Raw genomic sequence first — 19,250 nt, forward strand, 5'->3', positions numbered from 1 at the left:
TTGAGAATCAATTATTCCCTAATCTCCATTTCTGGTCCTGCCAAACCACATAAATAATGCTTTCTTCATGATGTTAGGTATACTTTATAAAATACGGTGTTGCTGCAACCTGAACATAGTTTACATCAAAAACACAAAAATTAAGTTAGTTTGTAGAATCATATAGCACGAGAACTCTGCTTACGACATTTATGGCAGTCATCAAACTCCATACTTATTTCATTTTCTGTTCTTGCATCCCCATCAACCCCATCCTCTCCCTAATTTTCCTATTTCCTACCTGGAGTCATATAGACATACAGTACCTGTGGAAGAAAACTGGAGGATTGGGTATGGGGTGGAAGGGAAAATGGTGCACATGAACCGTACACAAACTTCATACCAACAACACACATCCTCAGGATCAAGTAATGAGTCTCTGGAGCAGTAAGGCCACAGCACTAACTGCTGTGCCAATAGTGTGTTTAAATTTAATTATAATCTTTAAACAATAGTTGAAAATAATCGTCTGAATATTGGCATAATATGTAACGTATTGATTATAAAATGCTTTGGTTAGTTTGTATTTTGAATAATTATTTTTTCCCCTTTTTTTCAGATATGGCCGAGTGGAAAGTGTCAAAATTCTTCCCAAAAGGGGCTCAGAAGGAGGAGTGGCAGCCTTTGTGGATTTTGTGGACATCAAAAGTGCACAGAAAGCGCACAATTCTGTCAATAAAATGGGAGACCGGGACCTTCGAACGGATTACAATGAGCCTGGCACTATTCCAAGTGCTGCCCGGGGATTAGATGATACCGTTCCTATAGGAACACGTACTAGAGAGGTTTCAGGGTTCAGGGGAGGTGGTGGGGGGCCAACATATGGACCGCCACCATCACTACATGGACGGGAAGGACGTTATGAACGGAGACTTGATGGGTAAGTTCCAAGGTTTCTCTAGGCAGGATTTTGATAAATAGTGTGAGAAGCAGCAACTCGTGTTTAGGTTCCCCAGATGGATTTAAGGAGGAAATCTGTACACTCGTGTCGTTGTTGGATATGGAAGAGAATTGAAACCAGTAGCAGCTCTGGCCTCTTCGCAGTGGATCTATTCTGCAGCTGGCTGGATGACTACTCCTGGGATAAGTTTGGTTAGTGTGATGGAAGGTTTCTATCAGTTACTATGGAGTTAACCCTCGAAATAAGCTTCCCTTTTCTCCCTGGATTGCAAGCAGTTCCCTCTGGATGTATCCCTTCGATTGAGTGGCATGATATTACATCCTGGTACAACCAACCTGAGGAATACTATGGAATTATTAGACCTTCAGTTCAGGCAATATTGAAGTGCATTGAAGACTTTCTGCAGTATCATATTGGCTTTGGTTTAAATGTAATATATTGATGTGCGTTCTTTGGATATGAAATCTTTCGATGAACCACCTTGAAGAATATTACAGCTAATAATTTTCAACATGAATTCATGGAAAGGAAAACTGAAGAATTGAGGAAGTAACACATACAAGGGTCTACATATCTGTATGTTATTTTGATTCACCCCGATTGGATCTTATGGATTTTTCTGGTCTGATGGTTAAATTATAGAAGCTTTCAAACATTTGGAATTTTATTTTCCCGCATAATGGAATGGAGGGCATTATCACTTCAACGTGGGATTATATTCATCTTAAAGTAGTTGTATGGCAGATTGGATTACCTGGTTTGTGTTTCATATTCATCTTGATTCTACTTATTGTACCAGTGGACTATCAAACAAGGGACATCTGTTAGTGGATACTTTACATTTTAACTTTCAGATCAAAAATGAAAAGATTTTAAGACATGGCAACTGGCTGCTAGAAAATGGATATTATATGCCTACTACTAGAAGAAAGCACTATGCTCTGGGAGTAACGGGTATAGTTGCTTAATATCGACTCGAATTGGGATACATTTATCTACATCCATCTGAACGCACTCCGCATCTCAGAAAGGTCTTGGGGTTTGGGAGTTACTATTAAACTTTGGGAGCTATCTGTTTGATGCGAATGTACGTAACACTGGCAATGGAAATTTATCTTTCTTGGGCGTTCAGTTTTCTTGATACAATCCCCAAATCAATGCGGCACTAGCACTGTCCGAAGTTGGATTACCCCTTTAAGAGGGGACCAAATTGGGAATGTTTGTACACTTTTCTCTCCCTAGATTTAATTGGGATTTAGGTCGTGTTTACTGCAGTCTAAAAAGGTTGGTATGCCCTGCCATGCGTATCTTAGCCCCTCTTCTAACCCAGTCAACCCTTTCTTTCCACTAACTCCAGTAGTCATTAGCACTGCTAAAAGTTCAATCAGCACTTAGCCAATAGAATCTCACTGTCTTGCACCTCTGTGAGCTACTTTGCCTGTCTTTTGTCTTTCATGGATTAGGAATTTGTATTTTTTTCGTGTGTCAGCTGATGGCAATAATGCTTTGGAATCAGCTTGCTTCTTTTCATTGCTGAAAGGTCAGTGTAAAATGATTCCACAGTACATTATAAGCACAGTTCTATACCTCCTTGATTAAGTCAACTTGACTACGCATAGCTTAGTGGCTTTGCTTCTCGGTGTCTTTTGTTTTCTGAATCTGTAGAATGTCAGCAAAATAGTAATACTGTTTTAATATCTTGCATGGAAGAAATTTAGAATGGGATGGGATTTAAAAAAATAACCGGAATGAAAACAAAACAGTAAAGATTGAGTAGAGTTATGTAAATTCCAGAATTTAAAATAACTAGATTTCTGGATATTATTATGTCTTTTACTGCGGCAAATTACTCAGCGAATTAGTTAGCTTTTGGTAAATCAGCTTCTACAATAATCCTTTCCTGACTATACCTGAGAATTAGGAAATAAAAGCATAGTAATTAATCTAATATCAACTGCAATAGGAAATTAATAAGCAATGGTTTACTGTGAAATATAAGCACTGGAAGAAAACATTACTTTTTTTTAACAATAATAGCTACTGAACGCAATGCTTTTACCAATTTTATAAATGTTTCCATATAGTCGCTATTTAAAATTCAAGTGCTTATTTTGCCAGTTTAGTGTGGGGAATTCGGGGATCTTTCAGCTATGTGGATGATGCTTGACTGATTCTTTGTTTTCCTTCTTTTCCTCCAACCCCTAACCCAAACAAAACACAGGGCTTCTGACAACCGGGAGCGTACTTATGATCATAGTGCCTATGGACACCACGATCGGACAACGGCAGGGTTTGATCGTCCCAGACATTATGAACAGGATTACTATAGAGATCCTCGGGATCGAACTATACAACACGGAGTTTATTATGGGTCAAGAAGTCGAAGTCCTACTCGATTTGAAGCTCATGATCCACGTTATGAACAAAGAGGGAGGGAACAGTTTGCAATATCAAGTGTAGTACACCGAGATCTCTACAGGGAAGATATTACTCGGGAAGTAAGAGGGAGACGGCAGGAAAAGAATTATCAGCACAGCCGAAGTCGATCCCCACATTCCTCACGGTCAGGAAACCAATCCCCACAGCGACCTAGCCAAGGACGGTCACGGCGATCTCCCAGTGGCAGTGGGTCCCGGAGTAGGTCATCAAGCAGTGATTCAGTCAGCAGCAGCAGTAGTACCAGCAGTGACAGGTAGGTGGAGAGGAGCGTACCACAAATAGTTTCCATCGACAAATCCCATTTGACATCAGATGGGATCACTTGGCCTTTTTGCTTGTCATCAGAAAAGGTGAAGTGTACAAGTTGGCAAAACTCAGCTGGTTATCTTTCTTTATAGTACCGTTTAAATCCAGAGAGGTGTCAGCAAAATTATTTAAAAGAAAGGAATGTATATTTAGCACAAACCCACCAAAGCGATTTTTGTGCCATTCAAATGCAAAATTAACGTACTGTTGTTATTAGGATGTTAGTGAAATTGCAATGGAACAGATGTATCATTTATGCCATTTCCATGAAGGAGAAAAAATACCTTTACAATAGGGTACATCTGAAAATAGCATTTGTGTAGAGCCTGTGGGTAAATTGGTGATGGTAGTAGCAATCTATTGTGATAAGATAATTCTGTAAGCTTGAGTATGAACTTTTTCCCTCTGTAACAAAGTGGCAACAGTGTTTACACATTTGGATGTAAATCCTCACCACAATGACTTTCCGTTCAGGATGGTCATTGCATCAAAGTAGTTGCATATGTTTAGTCTATTCAGATGCTTTGTAATTAGGGAAAAAAATCGTTTTTCAGTCATTTCTAATATTACACATCACCGTATTCACAATATCAGAACCTTTTATCTTTCCGACTTTGCTATCCTGCCACTAACTTAATATTCAATGTCAAATTTCTGTGCGTGTATAAAAACTGAGAAGCCTTTTTTTCCCTACTTGGTGATACATAGCAGCCAATTGTTGATTTGCAAAAACAATTGCCTGTTTTGTGACCACTATTAGCAGAAAGATCAAGATGTTTTGCCTGTTTTTACTGAACATTTCAATGAGAAAGTATAACTTGTATTATTCCATGATAATCAAATGTGCATTTTTGTAATGTTTTATGACGTTATCTAACAATTGGAAAGATTGTGGCATTGTGCTTAATCCCTGTCAACTAGATGCAGCAGATCCTAAAAATGTACATAGTGAAAGATTTACATTTCCTACTGATCATTTAAGCTTAGATTATTTTTAGAATTATTTTTAATATTATTTTACTTGTTGCATTCTGCTGCCTGTAGTGGCAATATGGTGTGTGTGGGCTCACTCAGTTTGAAGCATTGCCATGGTAGAATCATTAGTTAGTAAGTCTACTTTAGAAGGCAAAGTCCCTTTCATTGGCTGGGTAAATGTAAAAATTGTCCCTAATGGGTGTAGGATAGTGTTAATGTGCGGGGATCGCTGGGCGGCACGGACTTGGAGGGCTGAAAAGGCCTGTTTCCGGCTGTATATATATGATATGATATGATATTCCTCAATTTAGGTAGTGCCTTTGATAATTTATTTTGTTGCATGGTAAATTAGAACTATGCACAATATTCCAAATGAGATCTATCCAACTTTCTACACAGGTATAATGTAACTATTTAATTACTTAACTTTTGTTCATTAGTTTGGTTTAGTTTATCATTGCCACGTACCAAGGTACAGTGAAAAGCTTTTTTGTTGCATACTATCCAGTCAGCGAAAAGACTATACATGCTTACGATCAAGCCGTCCACAGTGTACAGATACAGGATAAGGGAATAACATTTGGTGCAAGATAAAGTCTGATAAAAGATAGTCCGAGTTTCTCCAATGAGGTAGATCGTAGGTCAGGACCACTCTCTAGTTGGTGATAATATGGTTCAGTAGCCCGATAATGGTAGCTGAGCAGTGGCAGTGGTTTGCAAGAACAATGTGGTCTTCATTTTCCTCATGTCTAAATTATAGTGCCCTCCATAATGTTTGGGACAAAGACCCATCATTTATTTATTTGCCTCTGTACTCCACAATTTGAGATTTGTAATAGAAAAAATCACATGTGGTAATGTGCACATTGTCAGATTTTATTAAAGGGTATTTTTATACATTTTGGTTTCACCATGTAGAAATTACAGCAGTGTTTATACATAGACCCCCGTCCCGTCCCCCCCATTTCAGGGCACCATAATGTTTGGGACACATGGCTTCACAGGTGTCTGTAATTGCTCAGGTGTGTTTAAATGCCTCCTTAATGCAGGTATAAGAGAGCTTTCAGCACCTAGTCTTTCCTCCAGTCTTTCCATCACCTTCGGAAACTTTTATTGCTGTTTATCAATAAACTAAAGTTGTGTCGATGATAGTCAAAGAAGCTATTATGTAACTGAGAAACATGAATAAAACTGTAAGAGACATCAGCCAAACCGTAGGCTTATCAAAACCAACTGTTTGGAACATCATTAAGAAGAAAGAGAGCACTGGTAAGCTTACTAATCGCAAAGGGACTGGCAGGCCAAGGAAGACTTCCACAGCTGATGACAGAAGAATTCTCTCTATAATAAAGAAAAATCCCCAAACACCTGTCTGACAGATCGGAAACACTCTGCAGGAGTCGGGTGTGGATTTGTCAAAGACCACTGTCCGCAGAAGACTTCATGAACAGAAATACACAGGCTACACTGCAAGATGCAAACCAGTTGTTAGCCACAAAAATAGATGGCCACGTTACAGTTTGCCAAGAAGTACTTAAAAGAGCAACCACAATTCTGGGAAAAGGTCTTGTGGACAGATGAGATGAAGATTAACTTATATCAGAGTGATGGCAAGGGCAAAGTATGGAGGAGAGAAGGAACTGCCCAAGATCCAAAGCATACCACCTTATCTGTGAAACACAGTGGTGGGGGTGTTATGGCCTGGGCATGTATGGCTGCTGAAGGTACTGGCTCACTTCTCGTCCTTGATGATTCAACTGCTGATGCTAGTAGCATAATGAATTCTGAAGTGTATAGACACATCCTGTCTGCTCAAGTTCAAACAAATGCCTCAAACTCATTGGCTGGCGGTTCATTGGCAGTAGCAGCAGCAAGCAGCAGCAGTAGCAAGCAGCACCAAGCTGTGTTGCTTGGGAAGTAGTGTGTGGGGATTGTGTGGGGATAGTGTGGGGATAGTAAGGAGTAAGACCTGTGTGATCTCCCGGACTAGTTTCGATCGCCTAGCTTGGGGTCGGAGAGGAATTTCCCGGATTTTTTCCCAAATTGGCCTGGGTTTTTTATCCGGTTTTTCGCCTCTCCCAGGAGATCACTCAGTTCTTTTGGGTGGGCGGTTGGAGCGGTTGGAGTAGCGGCCGGGCGGTAGGTTTAGTAACCGAGCGCGGGGCTTTGTTTGGAGAGTATGACTGCCAGGGCAGTTTTTTGTTCTGGGTGTCAGATGTGGGGAATCTGGGAGTCTGATAGTCTTCCAGACATCCACATCTGCGCCAGGTGTGACGAGATGGCGCTCCTAAGGGACCGTATTAGGAACCTGGAGCGGCAGATTGATGACCTCCGTCTGATCAGGGAGAGTGAGGAGGTTATAGATAGGAGTTACAGGGAGGTGGTCACTCCTAGACCACGGGAGGTAGACAAGTGGGTCACTGTTAGGGGGGGCAAGGAACAGAGGCAGGGACTAGGGAGTACCCCGGTGGCTGTACCCCTTGGAAATAAGTACTCCTGTTTAAGTACTGTTGGGGGGGACAGCCTACCTGGGGGCAACGACGGTGCCCGGGCCTCTGGCAAGGAGTCCGGCCCTGTTGCTCAGAAGGGTAGGGAAAGGAAGAGGAGAGCAGTAGTAATAGGGGACTCTATAGTGAGGGGGTCAGATAGGCGTTTCTGTGGACGCAGTCGGGAGACCCGGATGGTGGTTTGCCTCCCTGGTGCCGGTGTCCGGGATGTGTCTGAGCGTGTCCAGGATATCCTGAAAGGGGAGGGAGAGGAGCCAGAGGTCGTGGTACATATAGGTACCAACAATATAGGTAGGATAAGGGAAGAGGTCCTGAAAGGAGAATTCAGGGGGCTAGGAAGAGAGTTAAAAAAAAGGACTTCCAAAGTAATAATCTCAGGCTTACTGCCTGTGCCACGCGATAGTGAGAATAGGAATGGAGTGAGGTGGAGGATAAATACGTGGCTGAGGAACTGGTGCAGGGAGCAGGGTTTCAAGTTTCTGGATCATTGGGACCTCTTCTGGGGGAAGTATGACCTGTACAAAAAGGACGGGTTGCATCTGAACCCGAGGGGAACCAATATCCTGGCGGGGAGATTTGCTAAAATAACTGCGGAGACTTTAAACTAGTACGGTTGGGGGGAGGGACTCAAACACAGATAGCTAATAGGCAGTGTGTGAGGCAGGAGGCAGAAAAGGGAAACACTCAGACCCAATATGTAGGAGAGAAAGAAGGGAAAAGAAATAAACTGAGAATAAGAAATGATGGGTCCCTTAAATGTGTATATTTTAATGCTAGGAGCATTGTAAGAAAGGTGGACGAGCTTAGAGCCTGGATTGACATCTGGAAGTATGATGTTGTGGCGATCAGTGAAACATGGTTGCAGGAGGGTTGCGATTGGCAATTAAATATTCCAGGATTTCATTGTTTCAGATGTGATAGAATCGGAGGGGCAAGAGGTGGGGGTGTTGCATTGCTTGTCAGGGAGGATATCACAGCAGTGCTTTGGCAGGACAGACTAGAAGGCTCGATTAAGGAGGCTGTTTGGGTGGAACTCAGAAATGAGAAAGGTTTAGCAACACTTATAGGGGTGTATTATAGACCGCCAAATAGGGAACGAGAATTGGAAGAGCAAATATGTAAGGAGATAGCAGATATTAGTAGTAAGCACAGAGTGGTGATTGTGGGTGATTTCAATTTTCCGTATATAGACTGGGAATCACATTCTGTTAAAGGGCTGGATGGTTTGGAGTTTGTAAAATGTGTGCAGGATAGTTTTTTGCAGCAATACGTAGAGGTGCCTACCAGAGAAGGGGCAGTGTTGGACCTCCTGTTAGGAAATGAGATGGGTCAGGTGACGGAGGTATGTGTTGAGGAGCACTTTGGGTCTAGTGATCATAATGCCATTAGTTTCAATATCATTATGGAGAAAGTCAAATCTGGACCAAGGGTTGAGATTTTGGATTGGAGAAAGGCTAATTTTGAGGAGATGAGAAAGGATTTAAAAGGAGTGAAATGGAAATTGTTGTTTTATGAAAAGGATATAATAGAGAAATGGAGGATATTTAAAGGTGAAATTTTGAGAGTACAGAGTCTTTATGTCCCTGTTCGGTGGAAAGGAAAGAATAATAATTTGAAAGAGCCGTGGTTTTCCAGGGAAATTGGACACTTGGTTCGGAAAAAGAGGGAGATATACAATAAATATAAGCGGCAGGGAGTAAATGAGGTTCTTGAGGAATATAAAGAATGTAAAAGGAATCTTAAGAAGGAAATTAGAAAAGCGAAAAAAAGATATGAGGCTGCTTTGGCAAGTAATGTAAAAGTAAACCCCAAGGGGTTCTACAGATATGTCAATAGCAAAAGGATAGTGAGGGATAAAATTGGTCCATTAGAGAGTCAGAGTGGACAGCTATGTGCTGAGCCGGAAGAAATGGGGGAGATATTAAACAATTTCTTTTCTTCAGTATTTACCGAGGAGAAGGATATTGAATTATGTGAGGTAAGCGAAACAAGTTGAGTAGTGATGGAAATTAGGAGGATTAAAGAAGAGGAGGTATGGACACTTTTGAAGAATATAAAAGTGGATAAGTCTCCAGGTCCTGATAGGATATTCCCTAGGACATTGAGGGAAGTTAGTGCAGAAATAGCAGGGGCTATGACGGAAATATTTCAAACGTCATTAGAAACAGGGATGGTGCCGGAAGATTGGCGCATTGCGCATGTTGTGCCGTTGTTTAAAAAAGGTTCTAAAAGTAAACCTAGCAATTATAGACCTATTAGTTTGACGTCTGTGGTGGGAAAATTAATGGAAAAGATACTTAGGGACAATATATATAATTATTTGGATAATCAAGGCCTGATTAGAAACAATCAACATGGATTTGTGCCTGGAAGGTCATGTTTGACTAATCTTCTTGAATTTTTTGAAGAGGTTACCAGGGAAATTGTTAAGGGCAAGGCTGTGGATGTTGTCTATATGGACTTCAGTAAGGCATTTGACAAGGTTCCACATGGAAGGTTGATTAAGAAGGTTAAATCGTTGGGTATTAATAGTGAGGTTGCAAGATGGATTCAACAATGGCTGAATGGGAGATACCAGAGGGTAACGGTTGACAATTGTATGTCAGGTTGGAGGCCAGTGTCTAGTGGAGTGCCCCAAGGATCTGTGTTGGGTCCACTGTTGTTTGTCATTTACATTAATGATCTGGATGATGGTGTGGCAAATTGGATTAGTAAATATGCAGATGATACTAAGATAGGTGGAGTAGTTGATAGTGAGGTAGATTTTCAAAGTCTACAGAGAGACTTGGGCCTTTTGGAAGGGTGGGCTGAAAGATGGCAGATGGAGTTTAATGCTGATAAGTGTGAGGTGCTGCATTTTGGTAGGACAAATCAAAATAGGACGTACAGGGTAAATGGTAGGGAATTGAGGAATGCAGTGGAACAGAGGGATCTGGGAATAACTGTGCATTGTTCCCTGAAGGTGGAATCTCATGTGGATAGGGTGGTGAAGAAGGCGTTTGGTATGCTTGCCTTTATAAATCAGAGCATCGAGTATAGAAGTTGGGATGTAATGTTGAAATTGTACAGGGCATTGGTGAGGCCGAATCTGGAGTATGGTGTGCAGTTCTGGTCGCCAAATTATAGGAAGGATGTCGACAAAATGGAGAGGGTACAGAGGAGATTTACTAGAATGTTGCCTGGGTTTCAGCACTTAGGCTACAGAGAGAGGTTGAACAGGTTGGGTCTTTATTCTTTGGAGCGTAGAAGGTTGAGGGGGGACTTGATAGAGGTTTTTAAAATTTTGAGAGGGACGGACAGAGTTGACGTGGGTAGGCTTTTCCCTTTGAGAGTGGGGAAGATTCCAACAAGGGGACATAGCTTCAGAATTGAGGGACAAAGGTTTAGGGGTAACATGAGGGGGAATTTCTTTACTCAGAGGGTTGTGGCTGTATGGAATGGACTTCCGGTGGAAGTGGTGGAGGCTGGCTCGATTTTATTATTTAAGAGTAAATTGGATAGGTATATGGATAGGAGGGGATTGGAGGGTTATGGTCTGAGTGCAGGTAGATGAGACTAGGTCAGGGAGAATGGTCGGCGTGGACTGGTAGGGCCGGACAGGCCTGTTTCCATGCTGTAGTTGTTATATGTTATATGTTATAAGACAAACATACTGCTAAAGCAACAAAGGAGTATTTCAAAGCTAAAAAATGGTCAATTCTTGAGTGGCCAAGTCAATCACCTGATCTGAACCCAATTGAGCATGCCTTTTATATGCTGAAGAGAAAACTGAAGGGGACTAGCCCCCAAAACAAGCATAAGCTAAAGATGGCTGCAATACAGGCCTGGCAGAGCATCACCAGAGAAGACACTCAGCAACTGATGATGTCCATGAATCGCAGACTTCAAGCAGTCATTGCATGCAAAGGATATGCAACAAAATACTAAATATGACTACTTTCATTTACATGACATTGCTGTGTCCCAAATATTATGGTGCCCAGAAATCGGGTAGACTATGCTGCAATTTCTACATGGTGAAGCCAAAATGTATAAAAATGGCCTTTATTAAAATCTGACAATGTGCACTTTAACCACATGTGATTTTTTTCTATTACAAATCTCAAATTGTGGAGTACAGAGGCAAATAAATAAATGATGGGTCTTTGTCCCAAACATCATTGAGGGCACTGTACCTATTATTCTAAAATTCGGTTGCTCTTTACACTTTAGTTCTTCAGTTTGTGTGCTAGTAACACTGTTGGTATTGATTATTATTGCTATTATTAAGTTGTATTTCTGTTTGCCAAGTCTAAATTATTTTTGGAAATGGTAAACAGTAGTGGCTCTAATGCCAATTGTCGTGGCACACTCCCACTTTCTACCATTCTAAACCAAAATCTTTTACTCCATGGATTTCTGTTTTGTTGCCAGTTTAATATGAATTCTGCTACTTGACCTTGGGTACAGTTACCTGAGTTGTAAACCTCATTTACAACTGGATTTTAGGGTATCTAAATATATTACACCTACTTAGTACCTTAATCTACTGTCTATTACTTCTACGTAGAATAATCAAGCATGACTTGCCTTTTTGAAATCAGTGCTAATTTGTGTGCTCGATTTTTTTCGCCACGTCAGTGAGCAAAAATTCCATTGAACCAGGACTTGAGGTCAGCAAAGATTTGAAAGTGGTTCCCATCAATGAGAATAAAGCACCTCAAAAATATCTAGTGATTTATGTGGTGAGAACTTCCTTTTTAATGCTGGCTGCTTTCAGTTAAAATTTCCAAGTAAATTCATTATGTCCAGCAACTTTGTCATTTGGCTGAACAGCCGATCAAATTTAAAAAAATTGGAGTCAGCCAACCAGGAAGCCTTTCAGTTAATTTCAGTGTAGTGTTAAACAAAAACACATATGATACCATTAAGGATGTGGCTAAAATATCCTAAACTTTAGAAACATTTTAAATTCCCATTCATTTTAAGACATTTGTCATATAAGGAAATTACAATAATCATTTTGCTGTAATTATAATTACTGTTTAGTCATGACGCACTTTGATCTCATGTAACTGAGTGTGAGATGTTGTTGCGGGGATAGTTTGCTAAAAGGCTAAAATTACATCAGTTCAAGCAATTACTCTTGCTTGCGATGGAGCAGGCTGCAAACAGCAAAGAAGAAAATACACTCACTGGTAGCAAGTTTGGGAGTCTCACAGTAAACTGTACATGTGTGAAAATTCTAAAGTTCACATTAGTTGCATGGATTTGTGAATGTCTACACGGTTGCTGTGATGTGAGAATAACCACTAAATCTCTTATCTTCATTAAGCTTACTACTTTTGAATTCCTGATTCAATTTTCTCACTGGAGTATAGCAGAACGTTATCTGTTTACAATCCTCTGACACAATTTCCTTTCCTGTTGGATCTTTATAAATATAAAATTGTGCAGCTGCCATATTACATCCACAATTGCGGGATATAGCCTTTTCAGAAGTGTGCACCCATTTATATGTAGGAAAGGACAGCAACTGTGAGTAAAATACCTGGGGCAAATGATCCCTTCTGAGAAATTGTCCCAATAGTCTTTGATTTTGAGGTATATCATATGTTTTGTGAAAAAATTGATGTGACTAAGGCTTATGGTTTTTACTGTCACTGTCTTTCCCAATGCTTTTAAGAAATACATTCTTATGATATACTGAATGTGTTTTGATGCTCTATGTAGGTCAGTAAGTGCATTGATGTGTTGTATGCAAATGCACTTTGGTCTGAATACATGGGAATTTTGTAGTTGTGCATGTTGTCGGTATGTTGTTTCTTTATGGAGATACAAGATAGATGAAAGTTAATGGCCTTGATTCTCTTGAAATATGAACCTAAATATGTTTTTGTTGTGTAAGTATCACTCTTTTGCATGTTTCTAACAAATATACAGATCTCTGAGAAAAAGCAGTGATGCATAACATGGATTTTGTTGGAAAGGACATTGACAGCTGCCACCAGTCCTAGGGTTATATTTGGTTGTGCTGTGTCACATTTATTGGATAACTGTTTAATCAGCTCCTTTCCAAGTTCACCAGAGGTTCAGGATTCAAAATCTTTTAACATCAATCACCATCATACTACCCAGATGCCCTGCTACCACCCCTCCCAGCCGCCCCGATTGTGAAATGCTAGTCCCGAATAAATAATGTCATTTTAGGTTGTTTGTCTCAGTTATTGAACTTTCACACTGAGAATATCCCAACAAATGCAACTAACATTTATAAATTAAGAATTTGAATTTGGTGTAATGAAATAACAGTGGCAGAGTGAATTTACTAACAAGTACACTGCCTGTAATCTATTGTGGACTTTATTACTCTTGATTCATGTATAGATGAATAATGGAAATGGTGGAGTTAATTGCTCTCATTCTGGCTAATCTTCAAAATGCAAAGCAGGAGATTCATAGCAGGAAGAAAAATAGCATTGAATCTCCAGAATAATTAATTTATGTTTACAATGTATAGAACCACATATATCCGTTGGACTCATAATTTATATTAGCTTGCCAGATTATCCAAATGCGGAATATAGGTAAGCAAAAATTCTATGTCATTTCACACAATTGGGTGTTTTTATTTTAGTTTTAGAGATGTAACATGGAAACAGGCACTACGGCCCACCGAGTCCACACCAACCAGCGATCCCCACAGATTAACACCACCCTACACACACTAGCGACAATTGACAATTATACCAAGTATACAAATACAAGCCAATTATCCTACAAACCTGTACGTCTTTGGAGTGTTAGAGGAAACCGAAGATCTCGGAGAAAACCCGTGCAGTCATGGGGAGAACGGACAAACTCCATACAGACAGCACCCGTAGTTGGGATCAAACCCAGGTTTCTGGCGCTGTAAGGCAGCAACTCTGCCGCTGCGCCACCGTACCGCCCTTTTGGCTTTGCACTATAAAGAGAGTCATTTGAATAAATTATTTTTGCAAATTCAAATGACTTAGAATTGCTTGTTACTTGAAACTTGATTTAAATCATGTATTTAAATAATGTATTTAAATTGGAGAGAAAGGTCTAATGGCATTTATGAATGCTGAGCCAACAGAAAAGCCAAAGGAAAAATCAAAATATTGCAGATGCTAGAACGAGTTGCTGTCTGGCAGCATCTGTAAGAACCAACATGCTTAACGACCCAAGATATAACCTTGAAGAGATATTGGTGCAGATCAAAACCATTTGCAATGCTAAATTTTCAGGAAAGTCTTTAAGATGAATGGGCTGCAGGTTTAACTGAGATATTTCTTACTAGAGCAGTTTGCAATAATAGTCATTTATTTATCAAACGATTACCACAGGAATATCATATGTTTGGCTACACATCTGAATTGATTAAATAGTAACATTCTTAATGATGTAAAACCTGAAAACATGAGATGCCAGAAAGAATGCTATCATGTATTACTATCATGCAGTCTGAAGAGGGGTCTCGACCCGAAACATCACCCATTCCTTCTCTCCCGAGATGCTGCCTGACCTGCTGAGTTACTCCAGCATTTTGTGAATAAAAACCTTCGATTTGTACCTGCGTCTGCAGTTATCTTCTTATATTACATAAAACCTGACACTATTCTTTCATTGTGAAGGAAGGAACTGCAGATGCTGGTTTACACCGAAGATACACAAAAAGCAGGAGTAACTCAGCTGGCCAGGCAGCATCTCTGGGGAAAAAAAGGACGGTCTGAAGAAGGGTCTCCAGAGATGCTGACTGACCCGCTGAGTTACTCCAGCTTTTTGTGTCAACCATCCTTTCATTATTGGTTAAAAAATGTGCAACAACATTCAAACATGTGTCCCCCCCCCCCCCCCCTATAAAATATAAATGTCAAGTTAATTGTTTGGTGAAATTAAAAGAAAGTTGACATGATCTTGCGTGGCTTTTTATTGGCTTGTAAAGAAACTCGTATGTCAGAAAATTGCATTTTCTGTAATAAAATTCTTGTGTATTGTAACCTAATAGAAAGTAACAAAGGGAGCTAAGTTCCTTATGTATGCAGCTGGTCTTTGTGCTGTTTTCAATTTCAGAAGCCAAAACACAATCGTAGTTTCATTTTATCACACCCTTTCTCTTGACAGATAATTTATATGAACTCTGAATTGTAATCTCATTTTTCTGAGCACCACATTTTATACCAAGAGCAAACTAAGTTAAAGGAATAAAAATGTTTGGCATAAAATAAAGAACTTAAGGGAATGTCAGTGATAGGGTGGAGGGTGGAAGTGATTGAAAGGGCTATGGATCCAGGTGAAAGTGGGCAATAAAGGCATTAGAGTGGTCCGTACTGAGACCTCTCTTTTAGAGGGTTGGTTCATTACAGTCATCTTGCCCCTTCAATCTGTACACTCATATTTACTTTTATAAAAGATTCGAGCTACACATTGCTGTCCCAGGAATCTGGTGTGAACATCTGCCTTCTCCTGGTGTATCTCCAATAATGAATTCCTCTGACTGAGTATGGTTTTGGGTGGACTGTGAATGTGGATGGAAGCCTCTGCTGAGATGTTTGACTTGGGACTGCACCTTGGCTGGCATAATGAATCTGGCCAATAACTGGGGATTGACAATATTTTCCGCACGTGTTCACAGAACGCGCAGGTCATACCGTTTCCCACATCACCATCTTTTGAATGTGATGGAAACTGCTGTCTCTCGTTCTCCTTTGTTTGCCTGCACAGATTCCCCCAGCCGGAAGTGCAGAGACAGCAGTTTCCATTTCCTCAGGAGGTGATGACAGAGACTGTATGATCCAGATTGTGTGTCAGCACATGAAGCAAGTGCTACCAGTTGCTTTCAATGCTTGTAGGTGCCAGCCAGAATGCTACTCCGAGTTCCATATCTCAGTGTTGAGTGGCTGCATGGCTCATCCTGGCCTGCCCAACACCAGCCTCCACAGGCTACCTGCACACCAATTTGTGATGCTATTTGTGCTAGCATCCCAACGCAACAGTACACAGCAACAAGGGCGGGCGTTTAACCCAGGATCCCTGTGCAGCAGTGCAGTATGTATTGCATCTCTCGCTATATAATTCCACAATGACACCTTTTACATTGCTGATTCCATTAGCACTGTTGTTCCCAGGAATGCAACCTGTGTTTTATGTGAAGTACCAGTGTAATGAATAGCAGAGTATAAAAGGAGATGCTGATTTTATACATGAAATTAGCAACAGCAAAGAGAACAGTGAGAAAGTAATTAAGAGTGCTAGAATTGTTAGCTAAAGATGCTGGAATTACATGCTAGCTGAACACATTGTCTAGTCCATTATGCTTTAATGTAGCTTTCTGAAGATGAGTTATTCCTTGAGCTTGTATCTAGCCATGCCGAAATAGTGTAAGGGGATGAATACAGAGATCAAAATGGATAAGTAACGTGTGTCATCTAGAAACTCAGTGTCTCGTTCGCAGTTTGAACAGAAATGGTTTGTAAAACTGATATCCAGTGCAGCAACAATTATTTTGAAGAATAGATTTGATCTATTTGACGTCATGGAGCTCTTTAAGGACTTTCATGTGCACATATAATGTGTGAACAGTTAAAATATTTGGGAATTTGAAAGGTTTATAGGTTTTGATCCAGTAAAATTTAAAAAAAGATTTAGTACTATGCACTCTGTGGCTAGGGAGAGATGGAATGGGTGACCTTTCGGGTCGAGACCCTTCTTCTCGACCCGAAATGTCACCCATTCCTTCTCTCCCGAGATGCTGCCTGACCCGCTGAGTTACTCCAGCTCTTTGTGTCTACCTTCGATTTTAACCAGCATCTGTAGTTTTTTTTTCCTACACTCTGTAGCTAGTTAGTTAACATGATTAACATATTACTGCTGGTTAGTTCACACGATTTGTCGTAACCTATCCAAAACTGGAAGAGTAGGTTTGAATTTTAGTGTACTATTAATTGGCTATAATTTACTCATTTCCTATCGCATCTGCGGCAAGTGTGCAAATAGTGGCTCATCTTGTTTGCCAGTTTGTATGTACCCAAAATACAGCCAAAACAGTACACTATAGCGCAACAATTTTTGCCCACCTTACTCACCATTGGCATGCGGTTAAAATGGTTGTTATATTTTAAAAGTCATTAACTTTTTAAACTTAAGAAAATCACTATTTAAACTTTTTCGCAAAATGCAAATACCTCACGCTTATCTGTAGGGGGGGGGGGACAATAGACAATAGACGCAGGAGTAGGCCATTCAATGTGATCATGGCCTATCATTCACAATCAGTACCCCATTCCTGCCTTCTCCCCGTACCCTCTGACTCCGCTATCTGTAAGAGCTCTATCTAGCTCTCTTGAAAGCATCCAGAGAATTGGTCTCCACTGCCTTCTGAGGCAGGGAATTCCACAGATTTACAACTCTCTGACTGAAAACGTTTTTCCTCATCTCCGTTCTAAATGGCCTACCCCTTATTCATTAGCTGTGGCCCCTGGTTCTGGACTCCCTCAACATTGGGAACATGTTTCCTGCCTCTAATGTGTCCAATCCCTTAATGATCTTATATGTTTCAATAAGATCCCCTCTCATCCTTCTAAATTCCAGCGTATACAAGCCTAATCGCTCCAGTCTTTCAACCTACGACAGTCCCTCCATTCTGGGAATTAACCTAGTGAACCTACACTGCACGCCCTCAATAGCAAGAATATCCTTCCTCAAATTTGGAGACCAAAGCTCCACACAGTACTCCAGGTGCGGTCTCACTAGGGCCCTGTACAACTGCAGAAAGATCTCTTTGCTCCTATACTCAACTCCTCTTGTCATAAAGGCCAACATGCCATTAGCTTTCTTCACTGCCTGCTGTACCTACATGCTAACCTTAAGTGACTGATGAACAAGGACACCCAGATCTCTTTGTACTTACCCATTTCCTAACTTGACACCATTCAGATAATAATCTGCCTTCCTGTTCTTTCCACCAAAGTGGATAACCTCACATTTATCCATATTAAACTGCATCTGCCCACTCACACAACCTGTCCAAGTCACCCTGCATCCTCATAGCATCCTCCTCACAGTTCACGCTGGCACCCAGGTTTGTGTCATCCGCAAATTTGCTAATGTTACTTTTAATCCCTTCATCGGTTTATATTAATGTATATTGTAAATAGCTGCGGTCCCAGCACCGAGCCTTGCACTTGTCACTGCCTGCCATTCTGGAAGGGACTCGTTAATCCCTACTCTTTGTTTCCTGTCTGCCAACCAATTTTCTATCCATGTCAGCACCCTACCCCCAATAACATGTGCTCTAATCTTGCCCACTAATCTCTTATGTGGGACCTTTTCCAAATGTTCTGCAATTTCTTCTTTTATAATTGACTGATGTCAGGCTAACTGGTCTATAATTTCCCTTTTTTTCTCTCCTTTCTTTAAAAAAGTGGGATAATATTAGCTACCCTCCAATCCACGGGAACTGATCCTGAACCCATAGAACATTGGAAAATGATCACCAATGCGTCCACGATTTCTAGAGCCACTTTCTTAAGTACCCTGGGATGCAAACCATCAGGCCCTGGGGATTTATCAGCTTTCACCAACACCATTTCCATCAGTTCCTCCGTCACTCTAGGACCTCTGTCCACTAGTACATCTGGGAGATTGTTGGTGTCTTCCTTAGTGCCGGTTCAACTCGTCTGCCATTTCCTTGTTCCCCATAATAAATTCACCTGCTTCAGTCTTCAAGGGACCCACATTTGTCTTAACTATATATATTTGGAGATTAAAACTGATCATATTATGATCACTACCTCCTAATGGCTCTTTTACCTTGAGTTCCCTAATCAAATCTGGTTCATTACACAACACTAAATCCAGAATTGCCTTCTCCCTGGTAGGCTCCAGTACAAGCTGCTCTAAGAATCCATCTCGGAGGCACTCCACAAATTCCCTTTCTTGGGGACCATTACCAAGCTGATTTTCCCAGTCTACCTGCATGTTGAAATCTCCCATAACCACCGTAGCATTACCTTTGCGACATGTCAATTTTAACTCTTGATTCAACTTGCACCCTATATCCAGGCTACTGTTTGGGGACCTGT

General features: G+C 40.7%; 1 protein-coding gene across 5 annotated transcripts in view; it reads left to right on the forward strand.

Moving 5' to 3' along the window:
- The window catches only part of spen (spen family transcriptional repressor), a 78,842-nt gene that overhangs the window by 9,604 nt on the left and 49,988 nt on the right, over nucleotides 1-19,250 (forward strand). For all 5 annotated transcript variants that reach the window (XM_078425548.1, XM_078425550.1, XM_078425549.1 and 2 more), the window contains exons 2-3: nucleotides 599-919; nucleotides 3,162-3,632. In XM_078425548.1, the coding sequence (XP_078281674.1) occupies nucleotides 599-919; nucleotides 3,162-3,632 (792 nt within the window). The remainder of the gene's footprint in view (nucleotides 1-598; nucleotides 920-3,161; nucleotides 3,633-19,250) is intronic.

This window comes from Rhinoraja longicauda, chromosome 30 (genome assembly GCF_053455715.1).
Source record: "Rhinoraja longicauda isolate Sanriku21f chromosome 30, sRhiLon1.1, whole genome shotgun sequence".
Lineage (NCBI taxonomy): Eukaryota > Metazoa > Chordata > Chondrichthyes > Rajiformes > Arhynchobatidae > Rhinoraja > Rhinoraja longicauda.